This window comes from Eschrichtius robustus, chromosome 5, assembly GCF_028021215.1.
Source record: "Eschrichtius robustus isolate mEscRob2 chromosome 5, mEscRob2.pri, whole genome shotgun sequence".
Lineage (NCBI taxonomy): Eukaryota > Metazoa > Chordata > Mammalia > Artiodactyla > Eschrichtiidae > Eschrichtius > Eschrichtius robustus.
Genome location: NC_090828.1, coordinates 38,490,308 through 38,514,699, shown reverse-complemented (window position 1 = coordinate 38,514,699; position 24,392 = coordinate 38,490,308). Strand labels below are relative to the sequence as shown.

Here is a 24,392-nt window from a genome sequence, read left to right as displayed (position 1 = left end):
TTGTTGCAATGAAAACGTTTCTCCACAAATAATTAGTTACTTTGGGCCAATTAAATTCGAGCCTCCTTCTGTTGGCAAACCACCAGGTTATTTTTTGAAAGTTCTTGCCTACAGAAAGTCGTATAAATAAACCATGGTTATCCCTAGCTGTGCTTGGGCTCTGTGAGAGCACGGCCCTCCCAGAAGCAGACCTGAGCCCCTGGGATGAGCACTTCAATGTGTGGAATTATTCATATGCCTCCCTTTTGTATCTGTAAAGTGCTGATGACTCATAAACAGTAGGACCGAAGCGTCTCAAAACTGTAAGCTTCTACCAAATCCAGCTACTAGGAGGTACCAGCTTGGTTAAATCAGAATATGTGTTCAGTCAACTGGTCTCCACATGTGCCTTCTGAATTACTTAACAGTCACTTTGTTGAAGAGATGCATTCATCTCTTCCCAGTACTAGCTTGGAATCCCAGCTATAGCTCACCGATAAATAAAGATCTACTTTAACTTACTGTGACCACTGACATGTGAATACTATTCTGTAGGCCAGATGTTCTCAACAAGCCTGATTATAACCTCTAACAGACATCTGGCAATGTCTGGAGACATTTCTGATTGTCGAAAATTAGAGGGGGCATTGGTTCCTACTGGCGTTGAGTGGGGAGAAGCCAGGGATGCTATAAGGCATCCTACAATGCATAGGATAGCCCTCACAACAAAGAGCTATCCTGTTCAATATGTCAACAGTGCCAAGGTTGAGAAAACCTGCTTTAAGGGAATGAAATAAAAGCAGGTAAAAGAAAAGTATTCCCATTGAACCTTTGGAAAGTGTTACCATCCAAGAAGTATAGAGATCTGACTTAGAACCTCCTAATAGGAAGACAAGTTTCTACATAGAAGTCCTATGATGGGGGTGCCCTAGTAGATTCTTATAAAGGAGTTTAGTAAACTTGAATCCACTGGCATAGAGACCAAGCTCCAGAGAAAGTGTAATCATTAACTTGATAGTGTTCATAGCTAGTGAGAAACCCATCCTTCACATTTCATTTGACTGCACAGAAAATGTGTGAGTTGAATGAAGAAGAAAATAGAAAACAGAGGCTAACTAAACCATCTAAAAGACTTTAGGTATAGCCTTTTAAAAATCCATTTTAAATCTTTTCTCCTTTGGGGCTGTGTTGGGCTTGGAGGATGGAGTAGAAATAAATATCTTCAGTTGTGACACAGGAGAAAACCTCCAGCTATTTTCAGACTTCAATCATCTTACCCACATTACAGATACCAGCTGTCTGGCAGATGCTCAGAGGAAAGAGCCTTATCAGCCCTCAGCATCTAATTACTTATCTTAGAGAAAATTAGGCAAGATTCCAAGCCTACGGAAGACTCATGTTCTGTTGGGAGTTATTAATTACAAGCAGACTTAAGAAGCATTCATTTGTTTTGGTAATCAGGCCAGAGAGTGTACAGCTCTGCCAAACAACATGGGAAGAGAAGACGGGGGAGAAGGTGAGCTGCTCGTCTTAGCTGGTAAAGGGGGGATTAAAACCAGATTGACCCAATTTGTCTCCTTTAGCCAAGTTCCAAATAAAATATTCCTTTTGCCGAAGTTTAAATTAAACTGATGCATGACTGCCCCACTCCTGAGTAAGAATTTAAATCAATTCCTTTTTTAAAATGATTTCCTGTTTTATTGTTATTGTTGTTCTGAAGACCTTGAGAGAGTTAAAACATCACAAACACACACCCACACACATCTGCATACACATGGGGAAAGAAGACTGGAAGAAAACAGACCAAAATTTAAACAGGGGTTATCTCTGGATGGTGGGATTATAGGGGATTTCAAGTTTCTTTTTATATTTCTATGATGTTTCCAAATTTTCTACAATTAAGCATATATTAGTTTTATAATCAGAAAACAACCTGGAATAGGGTAATTATACCCCTCTGCCTTTCTATTCCGTTCCCTAACTATAATCCAATTCTACCTCCACTGCTATCCTTTAAATATTGACATGAGTACTTATGCTGAAAAAGGGTAAATAACCATTGATACTAGATCAAATCAGATGAAAATCTCACCCAGTATTACCTACTTATAGAGCTGACTGTATAACATGTTGTTTAGTGGGTAACATGTTAACATGTTACTCAAGAACTAGTTTATCAAAGGACCTCTCAAATTCTATCTTCCACAGTACACATACCCTTATATTCTGGCAACGGATAGTTAGAAGGAAAGGATGAAAGAAAATAGAAAAGAGTCACAACCAGGCCAATTATAGGACATACTGAAGATATGAGGCTCAAATCTTGAAAAGGATCTGAAGTATAATTATGTTTTAGCTCAGTGTCCCAAGTTGTATGCAATGTATGCATTCAATGAAATAATTTGACACACTGATGATATAAGGTGTCTGATGGTGGCCTAAGCAAAGCACCAAAAAATTCTGCAATATATAACACAGATTTACCTAAATTTCACGGTCATTAGAGAATTGAGAGAAAGTATTTGTTTTGCTATCATCCTATGAAAACTCAAATGACTGAATTTATGCATATCAAAGCTAGAATTGACAATCTGACCTCAAAAAAAAAAAAAGTCAACAACATTTAAGGTTCAAAGGCAGAGTCACATCAAACATTAATAGGTGTTACCACTGAAAACAAATACATCCTCTTAAAATTAAAGTCTAGATAGTTAAGCAAAAGATAATGAAATTCCTGTGTAAGTATCAATACAAACTGAAGAAAATACCTGTGCCTACCACTCAGTTAATGAGGCTTTCTTGATATGTCAATAAGTGAGCAATAAATTATGCCCACAATGATCCTGGAAGCAGGTAAGTGATCTTGTCCACTAGCTATTTCTAGTTCCATGGTGTTAACAATGGGGAATTCTTGGGCATATACCCAGAGAAAACCATAATTCAAAAAGATACATGTACCCCAATGTTCACTGCAGTACTATTTACAATAGCCAGGTCAAGGAAGCAACCTAAATGCCCATCAACAGACGAATGGATAAAGAAGATGTGGTACATATATACAATGGAATATTACTCAGCCATAAAAAGGAATGAAATTGGGTAGTTTGTAGAGATGTGGTGGGACCTAGAGACTGTCATACAGAGTGAAGTAACTCAGAAAGAGAAAAACAAATATCGTATATTAATGCATATATGTAGAATCTAGAAAAATGGTACAGATGAACTGGTTTGCAAGGCAGAAATAGAGACACAGATGTAGAGAACAAACATATGGACACAAAGGGGGAAAAGCCAGGGGCGGGGGTGGTGGTGGGATGAATTGGGAGATTGGGATTGACATATATACACTAATATTTATAAAATGGATAACTAATAAGAACCTGCTGTATAAAAAAATTAATAAAATAAAATTCAAAAAAACACAAAACAATGGGGAATTCTTGTTTGATTTATAACAATTTCCTCATGACTACAGGGGCATATGGATATTCCCAGAGCTCTTTTAAAATAATAGTCCTAGTAACTTTGTGGTTAAAGCATCACTTACAGAAGGCCTTCTGTATAGATACTATGGTGACAGATGTTTTGAGGTCACAGAATATGGAAAAGATATGGGTCCGGGTGACATCAACCTGAGGTAGACATGGAAAAATTGGACTAATACTTTGGACCAGTACTCCCTCATCCTCTCGATGCTCTTACGTTGGCCTTTAGCTGCACAAGTCTCCCCCACAGAGCAAAATTTATGTCCTTTTTCTCATTCTCTCAAGCTTTTGCTGTCTCAGAGCTCAGATGTCAGCAGGTAGTAATACGTTCCCTTCTAGGACATTAATCTTCAGTTTAACTGAAACATAATACCTTGACCCAGCAGAATCATTCCAGTATCAAGAATTCTATGCAAGCAGCACACAGATCAAGCAAGATACACAACATTACTAATGATTCAAAGTCCTTCTCATGCCCCACCTTGCAATCATTAATCCCTTCCACGAGTAAACACTATCCTGACCTCTAACAACATAGATTAGCTTTGCTCATTTTTGAGCTCTTTTTATAGGGTATCATAAAGAATGTATTCTTTTGTATCTGGCTTCTTTTGCTCACCATTATGTATGTGAGATTAACCCATGTTGCAATGTGTAGTTGTAAATCACTCATTCTCTGCTTGCTTTAGAGTATCTCACTATAACTACACCACAATATATTTTACCATTCTACTGTGGAAGAGCATTGGGTAATTTCCAGTTTGGGGTTGTTATGAATAGTACTTCCTGAACATTCTTTGCGTGTCTTTTGGTAGTCAGGTTTAGACATTCTTATTGGGTGTATACCTATGTGTAGAATTGTTGGGTTAGGGGGGCATGCATAGTTTTAGCTTTAATTTACATTGCCAGTTTTCCAAAGTGTTTTATCATTCTGCTTTCACTTAGGATTTTGAAAGCTACAAGAGCACATTGCTCCTACCCTAATAATGAGAAAAAAGATAGTCTACACAATCATAACTTTTCTTTAGCTCATCAGACAGCTGAGGTCACAAGGCAACTAAGTAAATTAATTCAGAAGAGTAATAAGCCCATCCAAGGAGAGATGGGACACATGAACTGTCTCACCTATGGCAGAGCATGGGTGAAAGTAGTGACGTCCATAAAAAAGCAGGAAAAAAGAAATCAACTCAAATTTCTAATGAATTCTTAAAGGCCAAGCTGTCTTTTAGAATAGCTGGGAATATTAGACACAAGGGGAGTTTGCACTCAACTTGAAATTTCTTTACCATAGGTCTCCACTGGGTGCTCATGAGCAAGACTGGGGGCAGAATGGGAGACCAAGGAGAACCCTCCTTGGTGGAGGAGGTATGGAAGAGGTGATTGGATGCCACTGCAAGATAAACAGGAAACGCTGCCTGTTTCCCTGGATTCTTCTCTCATACAAAGTAAAAGTCTTAGGCCAGCAGGATGGGGCGACAACTCTTTCATCCCTAGGACCCAGACAATATTCCATTAGTTCTGGTGGAGGGGTAAAAGCAAAATCAGTCTTCCTCTGAAGAGGGGCAGAAGCAAAAATCCTCTGCCCTTGGGGACGGCAGAAAATCCTTTTAGGCCTATATGTTATATCTACAAAAAGCAGAGTTCTGCTATCACTCAGGGAGTGGCAGGAACCTCTCTCTTACTCAAGAACCACCATAGATACAGTGCTGCATTTGTCTATCAAAGGGTAGAAGAGTAGGAATGCTGGGAATTCCCTGGTGGTCCAGTGGTTAGGACTCTGCACTTCCACTTCAGGGGGCCTGGGTTCAATCCCTGGTTGGGGAACTAAGATCCTGCAAGCCACAGCATGGTAAAAAAAAAAAAAAAGCAATCTACTGCAGAAGTAACAGCATGAAAAAGGACCACTACTGTGGAACAAGGATGCAGGGACTGCTGAAAGGTGAGAGTGAAGAAGAAATACTGAGAAAAACCTTTTGGCAGCTCAGCTTCCACTCTAAGCTCAAGGTAGCAATGGCTTGTTCCAGAGGAATTTTAAGTCTCTAGTGTACTGAAGATAACCATGCCAACAACAAAACTCAAACCCAGCTCAGTTCCTGACTAGATTGATGCATGCCCACACTAACACTGAGAAGAAGAGGCCTATCCATTTCCAGCTGTGATTACTATTTAGCTCAGTCTCCACTGTTCTTCCACACAAAACACTGATCATTCACTCAAAAATTATGAGAGATACAAAAGGTAAGAACACCCCCTCAACCTATTTTTAAGAGATAAAGCAATACAGAACCAGACTCAAAGACGGATGACCCAAATGGGTGAAACTATCATGTATGGACTTTAAAATACCTAAGTTAACTAATGTTAAAGAATTCAGTGGAAAAGGTAGAAAATATGTATGAATAAATGTGGAATTTCAGCAGATAGATGAAAATTATAGAAAGAATTAAATGGAAATACTATACAAAGAATCATGTTATCAGAGATGAAGAATTCCTTCTACAGGTTCATCAGCAGACTAAATACATACCATGGAAGAAAGAATCAGTGAACTTTAAGATAGGTCAATCTGAATGATCCAAACATTTGAAACAGAGGGGAAAAAAAAAAGAGTGAAAGAAAATAATAACAAAGTATCAACAGCTATCAAACAGTCTAACATACGTGTAATTGGAGTCCCAGAAGATGAAACGAGAATGAGCCAGCAAAATACTTGAAGAATTTTCTAAAATTGAAAAACGAACAACCCCCAAAAAAACCACAGATCAAAAAAGCCCAGAGAATTTCAAGCAGTTTAAATATCAAAGCAGGGGAAACACACCTATATACATGTTAGTCAAACTGCTGAAACCTATAGATAAGAGAAAATCTTGAGGGCAACCAGAGGAAAAAAGAAAGATTACATCCAGAGAAACAAAGAATTATAGCAGATTTCTCATCAGAAATTTTGTGAGCCAGAACCATGGAGTGACATTAGGAAAGTACTGAAATAAAAAAAGTTGTCAATACAGCATTCTATAACCAGTGAAAATCTCTTTTAAAATGAAGGGTGAACAAAAGGGCTTTTTAAGACAAAGTGGTTTTTCTCTTAACAACAGTGTATGAGTTTGATATTTGTTCCACATCCTTACCAATACTTGGTATTTTCTTTTTCATTGGTCATTTTGGTGGGTGTGAAGTTGTAAGCATACTGTAGACAGAAGATATCCATGTTCTAATTCCCAGAACATGTGACTATACTACCTTACACGGCAAAAGAGAATATACAGATGTGATTAAGGTTATGGACCTTGAAACTGAGAGATGATTGTGAATTATTTGGGTGAGCCTAACCTAATCATGCAAGTCTTTAAAAGTGGAGAACCTTTTTCAGCTGTGGACACAGACAGATATGACGATGGAAGAAGGGTCAGAGAGATACAACATTGCTGGTTTTAAAAATGGAGGAAGGGGGTAGACCCAAGGAATGAGGGTAGCCTCTAGAAGCTGAAAAGGGAGGGAACTGAGTTCTTCCCTAGGGCCTCCAGAAAGGAATGCAGTGCTATTGACACTTTGATTTTAGTGCAGTCAGGTCTGTGTTGGACTTCTAACCTACAGAACTGTAAAGTAATAAATTTGTGTTGTTTTAAGCCACTAAATTTGTGGTAATTTGTTATATCACACTAATACAATAGAACACTAATTTATGTTTCCCTAATGACTAATAGAGTTGAACAACTTTTAATGTATTTATTGGATATCCTCTTTTCTGAAGTGCCTGCTCACACCTTTTGCCCATTTTTCTATTGGGTTTCCTATTGTTTTCTTAATGGTTTTTAAGGCTTCTTTATATATTCTATAAGAGTTCTGTACATATTCTGGATACAAGACCTTTTTCATATCGCACTCTGAAGGTTGCCTTTACACTCTCCTAGTGGTGTCCTTTAGTGAACAAAATTTTAATGTTAATATATTCCAATATATCCAATTTTTCCTTGTGGTTTATTATTTTTGTGTCTTATTTAAGAAATCTTTTCCTCTGAGTCATGAAGATGTTCTCCTATGTTTTCTTCTAAAAGCTTTATTATTGTAACTTTCACATCTAGATTTGCAATTCATCTTGAATTGTTCTGTAGATGATAAAAAAATTCATTTTCCCCATATGCATATTCAATTAAAATTTAGTGAAAAGACCCTTTTGCCACGTTTATCATAAATCAGGATACTATATGTGTGGATCTATTTTTCAACTCTCCATTCTGTCCCATTGTAAGTTATCTATCTTCACTCCAAAGCATTACTATAGCTTCATAACAGATTTTGATATCTGAAAGTGTAAGACCCCAGGTTTTTCTTTTTTCAAGACTGCCTTGTATATTCTTTGCCCTTTGCATTTCCATATAAAATTTTAAATCAGCTTTTCAATTTACACACATATACAAAGCCCTACAGGGAGTTTGATGAGTCTGTGTCAGTTTGGGGAGAGTTATCTTTACAACATTGAGTCTTAATCAATGGAAAGAATATATTTTTCCATTTATTGAAGTATACTTAATTTTTATCTGTAACATATTATAGTTTTATGGTATGGGCATTTAATATATTTATGCTACTGAAAATTGTAATTGTTAAAGTAGTATCTTTTTAAAATTTCATTTTCTGTTTGTTGTTACTGGGATATAGAAAAGCAATTGATTTTTTTTTTTTCCCTCTAGTTCACTGTTTTTATTTACGTAACCACCTTTCTCCTAGACAAGCAACATTAAGCAAAACATAAGGCAAAGATGACTTGCTGGTGACCATCCTATTCAACTTTCTTTTGCAGAGGGTCTTCTCAGTAGTAGCCAGTTACCACATGGAGCTTTTTCACAGTTTCAGAGAAGCTTTCCTTGTATTAAAAACAGCAAGAAAGTGCTACACTTGATGGTAGTTACTGTCACACAGTTCAATCAACCTTACAGAATTTTTGTAATATAACTTCAAGTATGTAAGTTATTTAATCAACACAAAACTCTTAAAAAAAACAAAACAAAACAAAACAAACCCCAAGTACTAGCTGACTTCTGGTGCCATGAGATATAACAGCACCACCGATTTTTATATTTTAGTGGTAAAAATGTAATCCAGTTTTAGCACCCGTCTACAAGAGTTAGATGAAAATATATGATTTGGCTTACTCGAAGGTAACAGTCTTAATGACCCCTCAGTGAGGAAATCTGTTCCTTTGGCTGCATGCTGGCTCAAAGAAAAGAATAGCAGTATTAATGGTGGAAAACAGGATAGACTTTTAGTTAAGGCTTTTCAGTACTTGAAATACTTAAGGATGGATCACATTTAAAATGGTGAACATGGCTTTGCAGCCTTAAATAGAGAACAGAGGAAAATCAGAAAAATCAATGCTAGAAATCAACTCCCATCTTTTTAACCAAAACCCTGTCTCAACACTCCATTTCAAAAACGAAGTGAAGCATTCTAAGAAAGTGACAAATTTTTACATAAAAACACACCGAATTTTGTTTAACTCTATCAGTTATTAGACAAGGTATATATAAGCAAGGAAAATAAGGTGCACCTTTACATTATATAAAATAATAAACCCAGAAATCACTTTTTAAAATTGGCAATACAGACTGCAAGATAAAAAATACTTGATATAGCAAAGTTAGAAATAAAAATTTCAGTTGAAAAATTATAATATTTCAGTACAGCAGAGGGACAAATAACCTTTTATTAAAGCCACTAGATTTGGAGACTCTTGTATATTTTGATTTTGGAGAAAGGAAAGTCATTCTTCTAGAAGGCACTAACTGGTTTAAATGTGCTAGCAGCTTCATAAAGAAAACATGGGGAAAGTACAGTCAAGAAGACTGCCTGGTTCTCATGTGAGATTCCTTACTCTGCATCGCAGACTGCAAATTATTGCTGAGGAACTGTATTAGCCATGTGCATTTCCCACGTCATCTGCAGTGTGCTCAGTCCACAGTGTCACAGATCTCCTTCACTTTCTGGTTAAAGTCTTCTGGTTGATCTGCATACACATAATGCCCTGCTCCGAGAATGGCTATTGTCTTCACATATGAATGTGGTTGTAATGACTGGATGCTGGTGCCAGAATTGCCATCTATGCAGGATCGGGCGCCATAGATCACTGAAACTGGAATGTCAGGGTGCATTTTACCAATTCGTTGCAGCATTGGTCTTTTTGCCCATCCATAAGGGACAGTCATATTTCTGAATGCAGTCTCACCACTGGGAGTCTGGACATTACAGTGGTAAATGTATTCTGTCACAGTATCATCTGCAAACATTGAAGAATACTTCCGTTTGAAGTCAGACCTTAAACACTGTACTAGACTTAAACCAAAGGGTCCTGCAATCCTGAGGCTGGCTGAAGGGTTAAAGGGAATCAATGCCGCTCCCAAGGCTCTGATCCGAATTGGAATTGGTCTCTCTTCATCAGCAAGGTCTGGTCGCTCAGGAAAACCCCAAGGCTCCACTAAAATGAGATGACTAACCCTGCTTGATGGGTACTTCAGTGAGTAAGCAGCAGCCAGGAACCCACCCAGGTTGTGTCCAAGCAAAATCATTTTGTCCAATCCTAATGCACATCTCCACTCTTCAATGGATTCCACAAACTGATTCTCTACTTCTTCTGCATCATTGTCAAATCTGGGTCTACTACTTCGTCCAAAGCCCAGCAGGTCAAAAGCATAGACAGGTCTATTGGTGCAAAGATCTCCAAAATTCAGTGCCCAGAGTCCAAGACCTCCTCCAAAACCATGGAGGAGGACAAGTGGAGTCTTATTTGAAATATTATGAGAAAGCTTCAGTGTCCATATTTTATTTCCATTAGATATACGAGCAGGTCCTTTTTTGTATGTGCAGGGGACACATTTTAAAATTTTCTCTTCAGCTTCTTTAAGGTGTGATGTTGACGTAGGGCACCACGTGGGAAGCCAACCAGTTAGCCATCCTGACTTCTCACTAGCATCCGCAGAGCCCACCTCCACCTCCTCTGCCGCCATGGCCGCCGTCGCCGCACGAGCTTCCGGCCGTACTTCCAAGCCGGCTGCCAGGCCGACTGAGCAATTGATTTTTAACATATTAACCTTATATATGGTAAGATAAGGGCATTTATTTAGGTCATCTTTAATTTTTCTTAATAATGTTTTATAGTTTTTATAGAAAGAATTTATATAACATTTTAGATGCTGATGCAAATTAAAATATTTTTGTAAATGATATCTTTAAAAATGTGTATATCCTATTTGTTTTGTTGCTGGTATATAGAAATAATTGCTTTTTGTATGTTGACCTTATACCCTTATCAATCCATCTTTTTTTGTTGTTGTTTATAAATTTATTTATTTTTATCTTTGGCTGTGTTGGGTTTTTGTTGCTGCGTGCGGGCTTTCTCTAGTTGCAGTGAGCAGGGCCTACTCTTCGTTGCGGTACACGGGCTTCTCATTGTGTCAGCTTCTCTTGTTGCGGAGCACAGGCTCTAGGCACACGAGCTTCAGTAGTTGTGGTTCGTGGGCTCTAGAGAGCAGGCTTAGTAGCTGTGGTGCACGGGCTTAGTTGCTCCGTGGCATGTGCGATCTTCCCGGACCAGGGCTCGAACCCGTGTCCCCTGCATTGGCAGGCGGATTCTTAACCACTGTGCCACCACGGAAGTCCTTCAGTTCATCTTGAATTGAGTTTTGTATGTGGTGTGAGGTAGAAGAAAAGATTCATTTCTCCCTATAGGCATATGCAATTAACCTGCCACCTATCTTAATACCTGTAACTTAATTACATTTGCAAAGACCCTTTTACCACATAAGGTAACATATTCAAAGGTTTCAAGAATGAGGGCGTGAACATCACTTGAGGGCCATTCTGTCTACCACACTTTTATTTCCTTTTCTTCCCTTATTTCACCAGCTTGGACTCCCAGTCCAATGTTGAATAGAAGGGGAAACAACAGGCATATTTGTCTGTTTCCCACTATAAGGAAAAAAACCTTTCAATATTTCACTCTTAAGTATGATGTGTGCCATAGACATTTTGCAGATAATCTTTATCAGATTAATGAAGTTCCTTTCCATTCCTAGTTTGCTAAGACTTTTAAAAATCATAAATGGACACTGAGTTTTACCAAATATTTTTGCTACATTGATGGAGATGTTTATGTGATATTTTTCTTCTTTTTCTGTTAATGTGGTAAATTGCCTTGATTAATTTTCTAATGCTAAACTACATTTGTATCCCTAGAATACTCCCACTCAATTATCTCAATTACCATGCAGGTCTTATCTTATTCAGTACATTGTTGCATTTAATTTGCCAGCATTTTGTTTACAACTGTCAGTACTTTTGAATGGATGTTTTCAGTCTAAAAAATATTCAGCCTAAAAAAATCTACCTTAAGCAACATAAGAACTGTAGATAACATTAAAAAAAGAATAGATCTTTAACCCCAAGCCCTTTATATTATTCTGAATCTTGTCTACAGTGATCTAACCACATAAAAGCTCTGTTTGCTTTTATCTAAAGTTTTTTTGTGATATCTTTATCTAAATGAAATGAAACATGTTGAGGGTTGAGATAAGACAAAGAATCTTATAGAAACCACATACTTCCAACAGAAAAGTTCTTTCATTTATTGCCTGCATTTTTGGCAATTCACAACATATGCTGAGTCCATTGGGATGGAGCTGGGTCCACTTTATAGTGAGCAGTACCCGGTATAGTATATGTTCTCAATAAACATGCAGTGAATTGAAAATGAAACCACCAGATGGTGCCACTGCAGGTGATAGTCCAATTTTTTGTTCAACAGTAAAGAATGTTATCTTTTTAAGTACTATCTGGAAAAATGTCTTGGGATTGTAGTTATGCATATACTAATAACTATCTACTCCGTCATCTCATCCTTGACACTGCAGGTCTCCAAAGTCACCAAATATTTAAATCAATGTGGCTTAAAGTTAACAGAAAAAAGCACTAGAGTTGAACTGGGGGATTCAGAGAGATGTTCTCGCTACATTTAGACTGTGAATCTTTTGTATTTTTCCAGCATTTAATTGTTTATTGCCCTGTGTTCTTCAAATTAAAACCTTTTAAACAGAGAAGGGATACCATACAAGATGAAAAGAGATAATGGATAATTTTAATGAAAATTAAAGTAGCCTAGATTTTGTCAGTCTGCTTAATTTTTTTTACCTCCCAGGGCATTATTAGTTCATTGATAAAATGTGAATGCTTATCTACAAAGGCTTTGATTATTAGAGAGTCTTTATATAACTCTGGGGCTTAATCACCACTGTAAGTTGGCATCTAAAACAAAAAGGCAGCAGGTCTCCTGGATTTCATACTATTTAAAATGTATTCAGTCCCCTAGCCATTATCCACCTATCTATCAACAAAAATACTCATCTGAGAGCTAATTCAGTTGAAGTTCTGCACTGCAAAACGTTTGATTGCATTAAGTGACAGACATATTGAAATGGTGACAAGTAGTCAATCCTGTAAAATATTCAGGGTCATGGGTGTTACATTTGATCAGTTCCACTTGCTGAGCACATCCAGTTCTTTGTGTATTACCAAGCAAAACAGTAACATTGCCCTCATGTTTCCATGGTGACTTCTGAGAGCAATTCTTAAGTTTAAGTAATTCTCTTCTAGATGATATTCTTAGTTTACCCTAAATTACATTATCATTGTGTTAATTTACTTTCTGCCTCAGCACAAGGTGAAATTTATTTGCCTAGGACAAGGGAGGTTATATTTGAGAGGTAGGGGTAGGTTGGAGAGGAATGTAAAATCGGAGGGACATGGTAATATGATTAAAAACTGCAGAAAAAGAGAAAAAAGGAAATACTAGATTTGAACACACTTTTTTTTAATAATTAAAAAAACTATGTGATAGTAGAAGTACCCTGCTTCAGAAAGGCATTTTGCTTACCTGGTCTTAGTCCCCACAAAAGCTGTGCAAACCAACATAAACGTATCTTCAGATACCATTTTTAATGTTAAATTACAGTATAAATTACCCATTCTAAGCATCAATTAACATTGTAGTGATTCTAGCTCAGTCATTAAAATATACAGCTTTAAAGAAAATTTCTACTGATTCAATTAAAGCTAATCTTGGTGGGATTCTGAAACTCTAGCTAAACACCACAGACTACTTCTGGCTAATGAACATTAAAAGAATCAACGCAGATTCAAGTAAGTGGGTAAAGAAAGCTGTTATTATTTTAAGCAAAATTAAAACAGATGGGAGAGACTGACACACATATATTCAGATGTGTGCCTGCCTCACGTTTAATCTTTTATGAATGACTGATCCCAGATGGTAATGGGATTCAGGAGCACAATTTGAGATACAGCATCCATTTTCCTTTTACTCCAACGTACGATGTCAGTTACAACTTTTCTATTTAGTGGATGATGCGAATATCATCAAAAGGAAAGAAACCATCATGAAAACTTCTGATATTCTGAAAATGACGTGTTGGTCAATTGGTCTAACCAAGTCCAAACATCTACCCACATTCTCCATCATTCAACGCATTTCAGGTTTGGTGCTACTATCCCACATTCACACAAATGGGGAGGGGGGTGGCAGTGATGAGACAAGAAATCTAGAGAGACAAACACAGCAAATGCATTGCGTTGACGAGTGTCGGGTAATCTCTCATTAACCACTGAACCCAGAATGGGATGTGCCCTCCCCTGAACTCTCACAGCATAGCACCTGTACTCTTCTGGAAGATCACATTTTATTTTGGATAATGATAAAAATAACAAAAATACAAAATCCTAACAGACCAACAATACAGTTGACCCTTGAACAACATGAGTTTGAACTGCACAGGTTCAGTAATACGTGGACTTTTTTCACTAAATGCATACTACAGGACTACACGACCTGCAGCAGCTGGCTGAATCCTTGAATTGGGGGAAAAAATGCTATGAAGTTGTCACTCTATGCTAAATGGCTTCCCAGTGATCAAGCGAATGTTACTGTTTACTATTAACAAAACTACTTTTCCAAGTACAGAATGGCCCACAGAATTTAAATCCAGTGATGTTATCACTTAGGTTATAGGGATCTGCTCATAAGAGAAAATAAATCTTAGTTATTGCTGAGTGGTTTGGTTTTCCTAAATATTCCTTTCAGCTGTTACAGATGGCTGGGCCTCTACCCTTCTCTGGAATCTCAGAAGGGCTCTTTGTTCTTTGTGGGCACCATCACCCCATGACCTGGAGGCACAGGTGTGTATGTGAGCACTTAGTCTGATTTAAAAATGCTCGGGCCTCTACATTTTCTATTACTGAATGAGGGTCAAGAAGGGAAGTGATTATCAGAGGGACCTGGTCTAGACCTCACAAGCCAGGAGGCCTTGGCGGCTGCCAAGAATAAAGTGTCTTTGGAGAAACAATCTTGCTGGGAAGTCCCTCCCCCTCACTCCCACCCACTCCACCCCCAGCTGGAAAGGGTCATCCCTGGCAGCTGCTATCATAAGAAGAGTGAGGCCAAGCTGACAGCAGCTGTTACAAACATACTGAACAGAGATTTCAACAGGAAGGCTGGGCCCAAGTAAGAGTGCTTATATGAAAATACGTGAAGTCCAGGGGTCAGCGCTGCAGATTTCCAATAATAGCACGTACTTCAGAACTGTAGCTGGGGTGGTTTTACCCCTCACAGGATGGGGAATGCTATAAGGTAGTTCTGTTCTCCTGACAGAAAAAGAAAATGCAGACTGCCTTGCCTAAGGCTTTCCAGAGAAATGGATGACACAGACATAACTGATACTGGTACTGCCTGAGGTCCTCCTGCTTCCCTTTGACAAAGCTGAAACACTGCTCATCTCAGTGATATCTTGTTTGGACATCACTGTCTTGGTTGATGTGAATTCAGATCCTCTGAGACAGCTTTGTCTTTTAAAGTCTGGAGTTTGCCAGTCCTCCAGACAGTAGAGCATACGGTTAAAAGCCTGGAATTTAGAGTTAGATAAATATGGATTTGAGTCCTGCTTCTATATCACACCAACTGTAAGACCCAGGGCAAGTTACTCCATTTCTTTGTACTTTAGGATACTCATGTGTGAAACATGGATTAAAAACAGGAGTTATTTCACAGTGCTGTTGTGAGAATTAAATGAGATGATGTAGGCACAGGGTCTAGCCCAATATGCTTACAATAAATGTCCATTATTATGACTTTATTAAAAATAGGCATGGTTGTTAAACTTGTCCCCCATGAGAAAAGGCTTTGAAAGAGAATTAGGGCTTTGTTTTGCGTGAGGGATTGATTCTTTCAAGGACCGAGGGTCTGTTGACCTTATATTGTTGGTCAAAATTCCATGAAATTTGGTGCCATAAAGTTCAGGACCCACTCAGGTTCCAGAAAGACCTCTGGATGGGGTTATCTATAAGGCCATTTGACAGATGAGCCTGGACCTTGGAGAGGATTGAGGTTAGAGATACAGATTTGGAAGTTTCTTCCAGGGGAACTTGAGTGGGCTGCGCTGTGCAGTGGAGCCATTTTTCTAATGGCTAATGATGTTGAACATCTTTCCAGGTGCTTATTTGCCACTTGTTTATCTTCTTCAGTGACATGTCTGTTAGTGTCTTTTGCTCACTTTCTAATGGGTTTATTTATTTATCTGTTGAGTTTTGAGAATTCTTTATATATTCTAGATACTAGTCCTTTCTCAGACATGTGGTTTGCAAATATTTTCTTCCAGCCTTCAGCTTGTTTCTTCATTCTCTTAACAGGGTCTTTCACAGAGCAAAAGTTTTTAATTTTGATGGAGTCCAATTTATCAGTTTTAAGTATCAGTATTAAGAACTCTTTGCCTATTAAGACTTTTAGTTGGTATTAAGACTCTTAGTCTTATATCCTGGAGATTTTTTCCTATGTTTTATGTTTTACCTTTAAGTCTATGATTCATTTTGAGTTCACTTTTGTATAAGGTGTGAGACTTAGATTAAGGCTCATTGTTGTTTGCCTATGCTGTCCAACTGCTCCAGCACCATTTGTTGCACACTCTACATTTCCTCTATTGAATGCCTTTTGCACCTTTGTCAAAATTAGTTGGGCATATTTGTGTGTGGCTATGACTGGGTTGTCTATTCTGTTCCACTGATCTATGTATCTTAAGACTGCCAATACCTGACAATCTTGATTACTGTAGCTATAAGTCTTGAAATTGGGTAGACTGATTTCTCCCACTTTTTCTTTCTCAAAATTGTTTTAGCTATTCTAGTTCCTTTGCCATTCCATATAAAGTTTAGAAAAATATTACCTCTATTATAAAAAACCTTGCTGTTATTTTGATAAGAATTTCATTAAGCCTACAGATTAACTGGGGGAGAACTGACATCTTTATTATGCTGAGTCTTCCAATCCATGAACATGGTCTCTCCATTATTTTATATCTTTTTTGATTTCTTTCATCAGCATTTTGTAGTTTTCAGCATATAATCCCCATATTTTATTTTTTGGGGGGCAGTTGTAAATAATATTGAATTTTTAATTTGATGTCCACATGTTCATTTCTAGTATACTGAAATGCAATTGATTTTGGTATGTTTGTCTTGCATCTTGTGACCTTGCTGAAATCATTTATAATTTCTAGCTACTTTTTCTTGATTCCTTGGGATTGTCTATGTAGACAATCGTCAGCTGCAAAGAGGAAAAGTTTTTTTTTTTCCTTTCTGATCTTTATGCCTTTCACTGCTTTTTCTTGCCCTATTGCCCTGGCTAGAACTTCCAGCACAATGTCAAGTAGGAGCAGTGAAAGCAGACATCCTTGCCTTCTTCCTGATTTCAGGTGAAAACATTTAGTCTTTTACCATTAAGTACAATGTTAGCTGTTCTTCATTAAGTTGTTAAATGCTCTTTACCAAGTTGAAGAAGTTCCCCTCCTTTCCTTTTTTTCTGAGAGTTTTTTGAAAATTGTTAATGGGTGTTGAATTTTGTCAAACATTTTTTCTACAGTGTTTGACACAGTCATGTGACTTTTCTTCTTTATCCTGTTAATATGATGAATTACATTGATTGATTTTCAAATATCAAAATAGGCTTTCCTGGTAATAAATCCCACTCAGTTACAGTATATAATTCTTACCGAATTCTATTTGTTAATATTTAAGGATTTTTTTGCATCTATATATATATATATACTTCTTTTTTTGTACTACCATTGTTTGCTTTTAGTATCAGGGTATTAGCTTCACATATGAATTAAAAAGTGTTCCCTTCTCTTCTATTTTTCAGAAGAGATTGGGTAGAATTGGTGTTAATTCTTCCTTAAATATTTGGTAGAATTCTCCAGTGATACCATCTAGACCTAGAGATTTCTTTTGGGGAAGTTTTAAAATTCAACTTTTAAAATAGTTATACACTATTCAAACGATCAGTACTTCATATTGGTAAATTGTAGTAGTTTGTGTTGTTTTATAAACTGGTCCATTTCACCTAAGTTGTCAAATTTCTTTGCATAGAGTTATTCATAATATTCCTTTATTATCTTTTTGATGTCTGCAAGGTCTATAGTAATATACCCTACTTCATTTGTTGATTTTTCAAAAAACCAGGTCATTGTTTCATTGATTTTTCTCCATTGTTTTCTGTTTTCAGTTTTATTTATTTATGCTCCCATCTCTATTATTTCCTTTTTCTGCTTATCTTGAGTTTATTTTGCTCTGCTTTCTTCTAGATTCTTGAGGTAGAAACTTACTGAATTGAGACTTTCCCTCTATTCTAATGTAAGCATTTAGTGTTACAATTTTTTTCAGCACTAATATGTGCCCCCAAATTTTGATTTGTTGTATTTTCATTCAGTTCAGTGTAGTTTTGGGGATTTCCCTTGAGATGTTCTCTTTGACCCGTGGATTATTTAGAAGTCTGTTGTTTAATTTCCAAGTACTGGAGATTTTCCTGGTATCTTTCTGTTATCGATTTCTAGTTTTACTTCATTGTGGTGGGAGAACACACTCTATATGATTCCAATTCTTTCAGTTTTGTTGAGGTTTGGTTTATGGTTCAGGATATCATGGGCACTTGAAAAAAATATGCATTCTGTTGCTGGGTGGAACAGTCTATAAATGTTGATTAGGTCATCTTGGCTGATTATATTATTGAGTTTTTCTATACGCTTGATGATTTTCTATCTAGTTGTTCTATCAGTTGTTAAAAGAGAGGTGCTAAAGTCTCCAACTATAATTGTGGATTTCTCCATCTTTTCAGTTCTATCAGTTTTTGCTTCATATATACTACAGTCTGTTGTTTAGTGTATATACATTTAGGACACTCTCCTTGAATAAGTTCCAATATTTATTGGGCTGCTTTCCTGATATCCTTTTCCTTGGGCCCCAGCTGGACTGCCTTCCTACCCTCCTCAGGCCTGCCTAATGGGTCTGTAATTGTGTAGGAGGAAAAGAAGAAAGGAAGGGAGAGAAGGAGGGAGGGATAGAGGGGAAGGAGGAAGAAAGGAAGGAGGAAAGGAAGGAAGGAAGGAAGGAAGACCAGATAAACTTCTTTTAGGCTAATGTTTAAGTTATATTCTCTTTAAGAAATCTTCCTTTCTGCTACATCGAGTCCTTAAAGCTCCCATATCAGGAGCAATGATTCCTCTTCTTTGAATCCCTTAGTGCTGACTAGCTATTTATAAGAAATTACAGGAAGTGTGTATACATGTGTGTGTGCGTGTAATTTTAATTTTGTAGATGTCTTCATACCAATTTGACGCATCAGTACAGCTTTTTAGATCTTGAAGAAAAAAAAAATAAAGGAGAGGATGCAATAAAATTTGGAGTTGGTGTTGGGAAGTAATCAAATCTACAGAAAAGGCCACGCTACAGAACAGTACATTTTCATTTTCTCTCTCACCTGTGGATTCTATGAAATACCTTCCTAACAGGATAGTCACCATAATACTTATAAACTAGCATTTAAGTTTTATCACTAAGTCAGGCTTTATCATTCACAAGTGTGATTCATTTTTTCAACAATTTGCTACCTGATAAGTGCTTGGCATTACTAGAACCTATGTCTTATAAAGTTGATACTTAAATTCGCATATATTTAAAGCGTAATAGTTTTTTTTCCTTTAGAGCTGAGTGTTAATCTTTCCTAAAATAATGACTCTAAGTGTGTGACTTTGTACTGAACCAGTGAGTCATGGGGTATAATCAAACAATAACTTTATTCTCCCTTTCCTATACCTGGTATAATCTTTATGAGACTACTTCTTTTCCTGCCACCTCAGATAAAATCTCCAACAAATGACAAAAAGTTCTCCAGGCACTTTAGTCACAAACATAACTTCATGTCAGTAATTACAATGTCTGTTATGTAGTAACAAACCCTGAATGCTTTTTAGCACCCAAGCTCCTCTCCGCCTCCCCCAGTGGGGAAAGGAGACAAGGCTGACTTCTCTCTTTCCCAGACTATGGCTTCTCCTCCTCCTTTCCCCTCTTGGCTGCCTCTGCCTCCCTCAGGACTAAAAAGAAGAGGGAAAAGGAGGACACCAAGGGTACAGGGACAATGGTCTTACTGACTGGCACCCTTCTGGCAGTGATCCTCTGACTGGGTCAGATGTTTAAAACTGTCTCTCGGATGCTTATTTAGGTTCTCCAACAACTTCCCAACTTCCCTGGGTGACTGCCCCTCTCTGCTGGTAGCTCACATTCCCCTCTCCCCAACCCCAGGCATCCTACACCTCCCCATACTTCCAGGCAGCCCTCTTGAGTAGCATCCAGGAGAACTCCAGGCCAGCTCTGGCCCTTGGCTCATATTTGGACATTGGGAAACATACACTCTTGACCTATCACTGGTGGGGGTAGAGTATTTCTCAACCACAGCCCTCTTTTTATTTAACTTCCCAGCAAGCAAGCTCTAATCAGAGCCATTCAGTCTTTAGATTCATCACATGCCAGTCCGCTCAGCCCCCTAAAGTGTGTGGAATTCATATCAGATATCCAAGCAATCTCCTTGAAGCTTCTCTCACTGGGCTTGGGATGAGGATTTCTCCCGCGCTATAGGGGCAGGGGAGTGGTGATGGGATGTGAAGCAGAACTATCTCCAAAGAAATCTGCTCTCTGATCTTCAGCCTCTTAAATGGGCAAGGGGGCCATGGGTTGAAAACTAGTATCTGACTTTGAAATGTGGGGGCAATGGCTCCACTGTCCTGAGCACTCGACTGAAGGTGAAACTGAAATTGTTTATTTTAATACATCCTATTGAATGGTTCTTTCATCAGTTGCCAAATTCATTCATGGTAAAGCCAAAAAAATTTCTTTTTTGCTCTATTACAAAGAGGTAAGTGGAACATTTTGTCCCAAAATATTGTCTACTCCAATGTTCTGAACGTAGACTCACATCCAAATTCTGATTCAAAATTTGTGGGCTTATATTTTTATTCACAGCAGTGAGGAGGCTGCCGACAGCAGCAAAGTATCTGTGCCCACGCCTCTACTCCCTCCCTTAATAAGAGTTCCCTATAAGATTTTATGTTTCTCTTCAACTGAATTAACTAGAAGAAAAAACAAGACTAGCATTGTTGAAGTTTCCACTGCCCACTGGAAGTCCGCCTGCTGGGAGGTCATGTTCACCCCCAATTCCATCTCTTAGCAGAACCTCTGGGGACAGAGAAAAGCCATCAGAGACTTGTTTGGGGCTGGGGTTCAAGTTCACGGGGTTTTCATCGTGTCCTCAGCTGACTGCTAAGTAGCTCTCCTTTTCTTTTTTTTTTTAAACCCCTCTTCTATATCCTGCTTTCTCAGTCTTGAGAAGCTTAATTAGACACTGCCAATGTGAGTACATCTTATACAAAGCCAGAGGGTAATGGTTTCCTAAAGCCCTATGATAAATACAAGACACATTTAAAAGCAGCATAATTTCAGTGTTCAGTTGCCCCAGATACAACTGTCTTCAGAGAATCCCAGAAATTCCTAGAATATACACACAGGGGCATTTGTCACCCCCATAAACTCTCCCAGTTGAAGTTCAAATTAGCTCATAACAGTGAAAAGGAGAGAAGGTCCCAAGGAAGCAGCCAAATTCCAAGTGATCTGGCATGGTAGAATCTTGGACTGAGTTTAATCAGAGGCCTAGAGTTTTCAAACAATCTCTAAATTTCCATAGATAATTTATGTAATTATATTGGCACATACATTTTTCCATTTCAGTAACAAAGCCACAAAGATCTTTCTTTCATAGACAAATTTTTAATGTTGTAAGAGAAAAACAGTGTGCCCATATAAACTCACAAATTCCAAATAGGGGCACGACTCTGATTTTTCTCTCCAGAGTCGGTAAGAATGCATTCCAGATAAAGGAAAAGGGAGGCACAGAGCTCTCCTTTGCCAACTCCCTTCCTCCACTCAAACATAAGTTTTATTCAGACACAAGATGCTTTATTAGCCAAGTCTCCTCTGCTCCGCTTTGATATTTTGATCCCAATTGAATATGACTGATGACAGCTCTCAGCATACACTTGTGGGCAGATTTTTGCTTGCACACACGGAACGTACATCTTTGATCAAGACCAGCTGAAAACACTGGCCTAAGTAGCCAGACTTGGCAGAATTCTGAACTTGTTCTATCAAGGCTAAGGGGTTCACCTTACTTTCTAGAAGTTTTTTGCTCATTGAATGAATTCAATAGTACTTTGTATAAGGGAAATAGAATGAAAACAACTTAAATAATTTCTGTTCCTTTTTGATTATAGCAAAATGGACTGAACACAAAGGATGGTTTACAAATTCTAAGCTTATGATCACAGACAGGAGCCGTAAACCACGAATGCCAAGTAAACACACACTAAGAGTCAAATAAAATATGCATCAAAATTAATGATATGCGTAATCACAGTAATTGCTCTCTGAGAAAAGAGGGAAAAGACAAATTTTACCAACCTCACAAATCAGCTGGCTCTGATGCCACCCATCTTTTTTAATCCTACTCCTACTCCAAAGCACAAAGGCCCTGGTCTGCTATGGGAGGCCCAGGGGCCACAAATACTCATTTACTCTCTCCACACCTTCCACAGGCCAGAAACATAGGCTAGGAAATGTGACATAAAGAAAGGTCTCCCTGGAATTTACTGGTGGTCCAATGGTTAGGACTCTGTGCTTCCACTGCAGGGGGCACAGGTTTGATGCCTGGTCCTGGTCGGGGAACAAAGATCCTGCATGCCGTGCGGTGCGGCCAAAAAAAAAAAAAAATGGTATCCCTGAATAATTCTTGTTCAGAGGCTCACGTAAGCCATTCAGAGCTACCAGAATCATGTCTTTCGTTGTCATAATTCTAGCATCTAACACAGAGTCAGGACCAACTTGTAAAACAGATAACCCTCTAGGAGGACTGAGGTGTTTGGGTCATGAGATAAGGGAGAAGATTGGCATGGTGGTGGTGAGTCTTAGGAACGTACCTCCTCCTACTGCATATTGGTTAAGTGGCTTGCTTTCCTAACACCTAGTACTCAAAGAAATGGGAGTTTTAAGGAATATGAGTGCACTGAGGTCCTAGTCGAGAGAGAAAGTTAAAGTTAGAAAAGATGCCCTTCAAAAAGCCCACTTATTGTTCAAAAACAGTCCTTATTTTCATCACAAGGAAAAAAACTTTTTCTTCCTTTCTCTCTCTCTCTCTCTCTACTTCCTTCCTTCCTTCCTTCTTTCTCTCTTATCTATATGAAATGATCGATGTTAACTAAATTTATTATGGTACTCATTTCACAATATATGTAAGTCAAGTCACTATGCTGTATACCTTAAAATTATACAGTGCTGTATGTCAAGTATGTAAATAATTTCCAAGAATCATTATTGCTTTGTAAATCACAGTGTTGATCTAATCAAGGGGATAATTTCATTATCATATAGCACTTGTGAAACTTTCTGTAGACAGAAAAACTTTTCATTGGATAACAGAAATAATGGCCCTGAAAGGGCTTTCCTGAAAAATGAAAATAATGTGCCATATATTATTTACATAGAAAAAAGGTGTTATGGGTAAATCATTATCAGAATTATTATACTATGGGATTAAAGATAACTCATCAAAGTACTTTAAAACAGCACAAGTTATCAAGACTATAATAACAATCTTTGAAATAAAAGTTCATATGTCCAATGATGACATATGGTTTTCATAGAGAAAACCAATTAAAGACAGCTGTGTCTTAAGTAAACTTTGGAATGCAGGCTCATATGGGTAGTTACAGTAGTAAACCTTCACTCTGCCACTGATTCACACACACACACACACACACACACCCCACCCACCCACACACAAACACTCCTTTCTTTGTGGGATCTAAACACAAATCCTATTTGCTGATAGGTCTAGATCAACTTCCATTGCTGGTGTTAGAAGGAAGAAGTGATATTGCCTTATATCTTAACCAAGTCCTACCAAGATTTTGCCCTATGTTGAAAAGCTTTGGATGGTGCTAGAGCTTTGACCAGCAATGGAAGGCAGCATGATGTGGTAACAAAAATTTTTTTTTTTAAATCAGGGATCCTGATTCATGGTCCCACTTCCTCCACTGACCAGAGCTATGACTTTGGACAACCCAGTAAATGCCCCTGTGGTTTGGTTTGTTCATCTGTAAGATAAGAGATTGCCCCTGGGCCGCTTGTGATTCTACTTTAAATTCAACTTATAGAAGGCTATGACGTCACTGGCTTCCTACATCTTCCTATGGAACTGGGGGGTTTTAAAATATGTCCACAAATTCTTTGATACTCCTGCCCTTGGAAGGTGGCATCTACTTCACCTCTGGATTTTGTGACTGCGGCAATGAACAGATGCCACAGAAATGTGAACTTCAAGGCTAAATCGTTCAAAGTAATATGGTCTCTTTCTTCTACTTGCTCACACTCTCACTCACACTCTCTCCCAGGGCAGATACTTTAGCAACCTGAGCCACCAGGTAAGATATCCAGCTATTC

General features: G+C 38.0%; 2 protein-coding genes across 8 annotated transcripts in view; both read right to left on the bottom strand.

The window, feature by feature from the left end:
- ANKRD44 (ankyrin repeat domain 44) overlaps positions 1-24,392 on the bottom strand; it is a 329,081-nt gene that overhangs the window by 60,706 nt on the left and 243,983 nt on the right. The gene's annotated exons all lie outside the window — the stretch shown is intronic.
- LOC137765224 (1-acylglycerol-3-phosphate O-acyltransferase ABHD5) lies at positions 9,349-10,480 on the bottom strand. The gene has a single exon (XM_068544737.1). It carries the CDS (start codon positions 10,463-10,465, stop codon positions 9,413-9,415), a length of 1,053 nt encoding a protein of 350 aa, XP_068400838.1. The 5' UTR covers positions 10,466-10,480; the 3' UTR covers positions 9,349-9,412.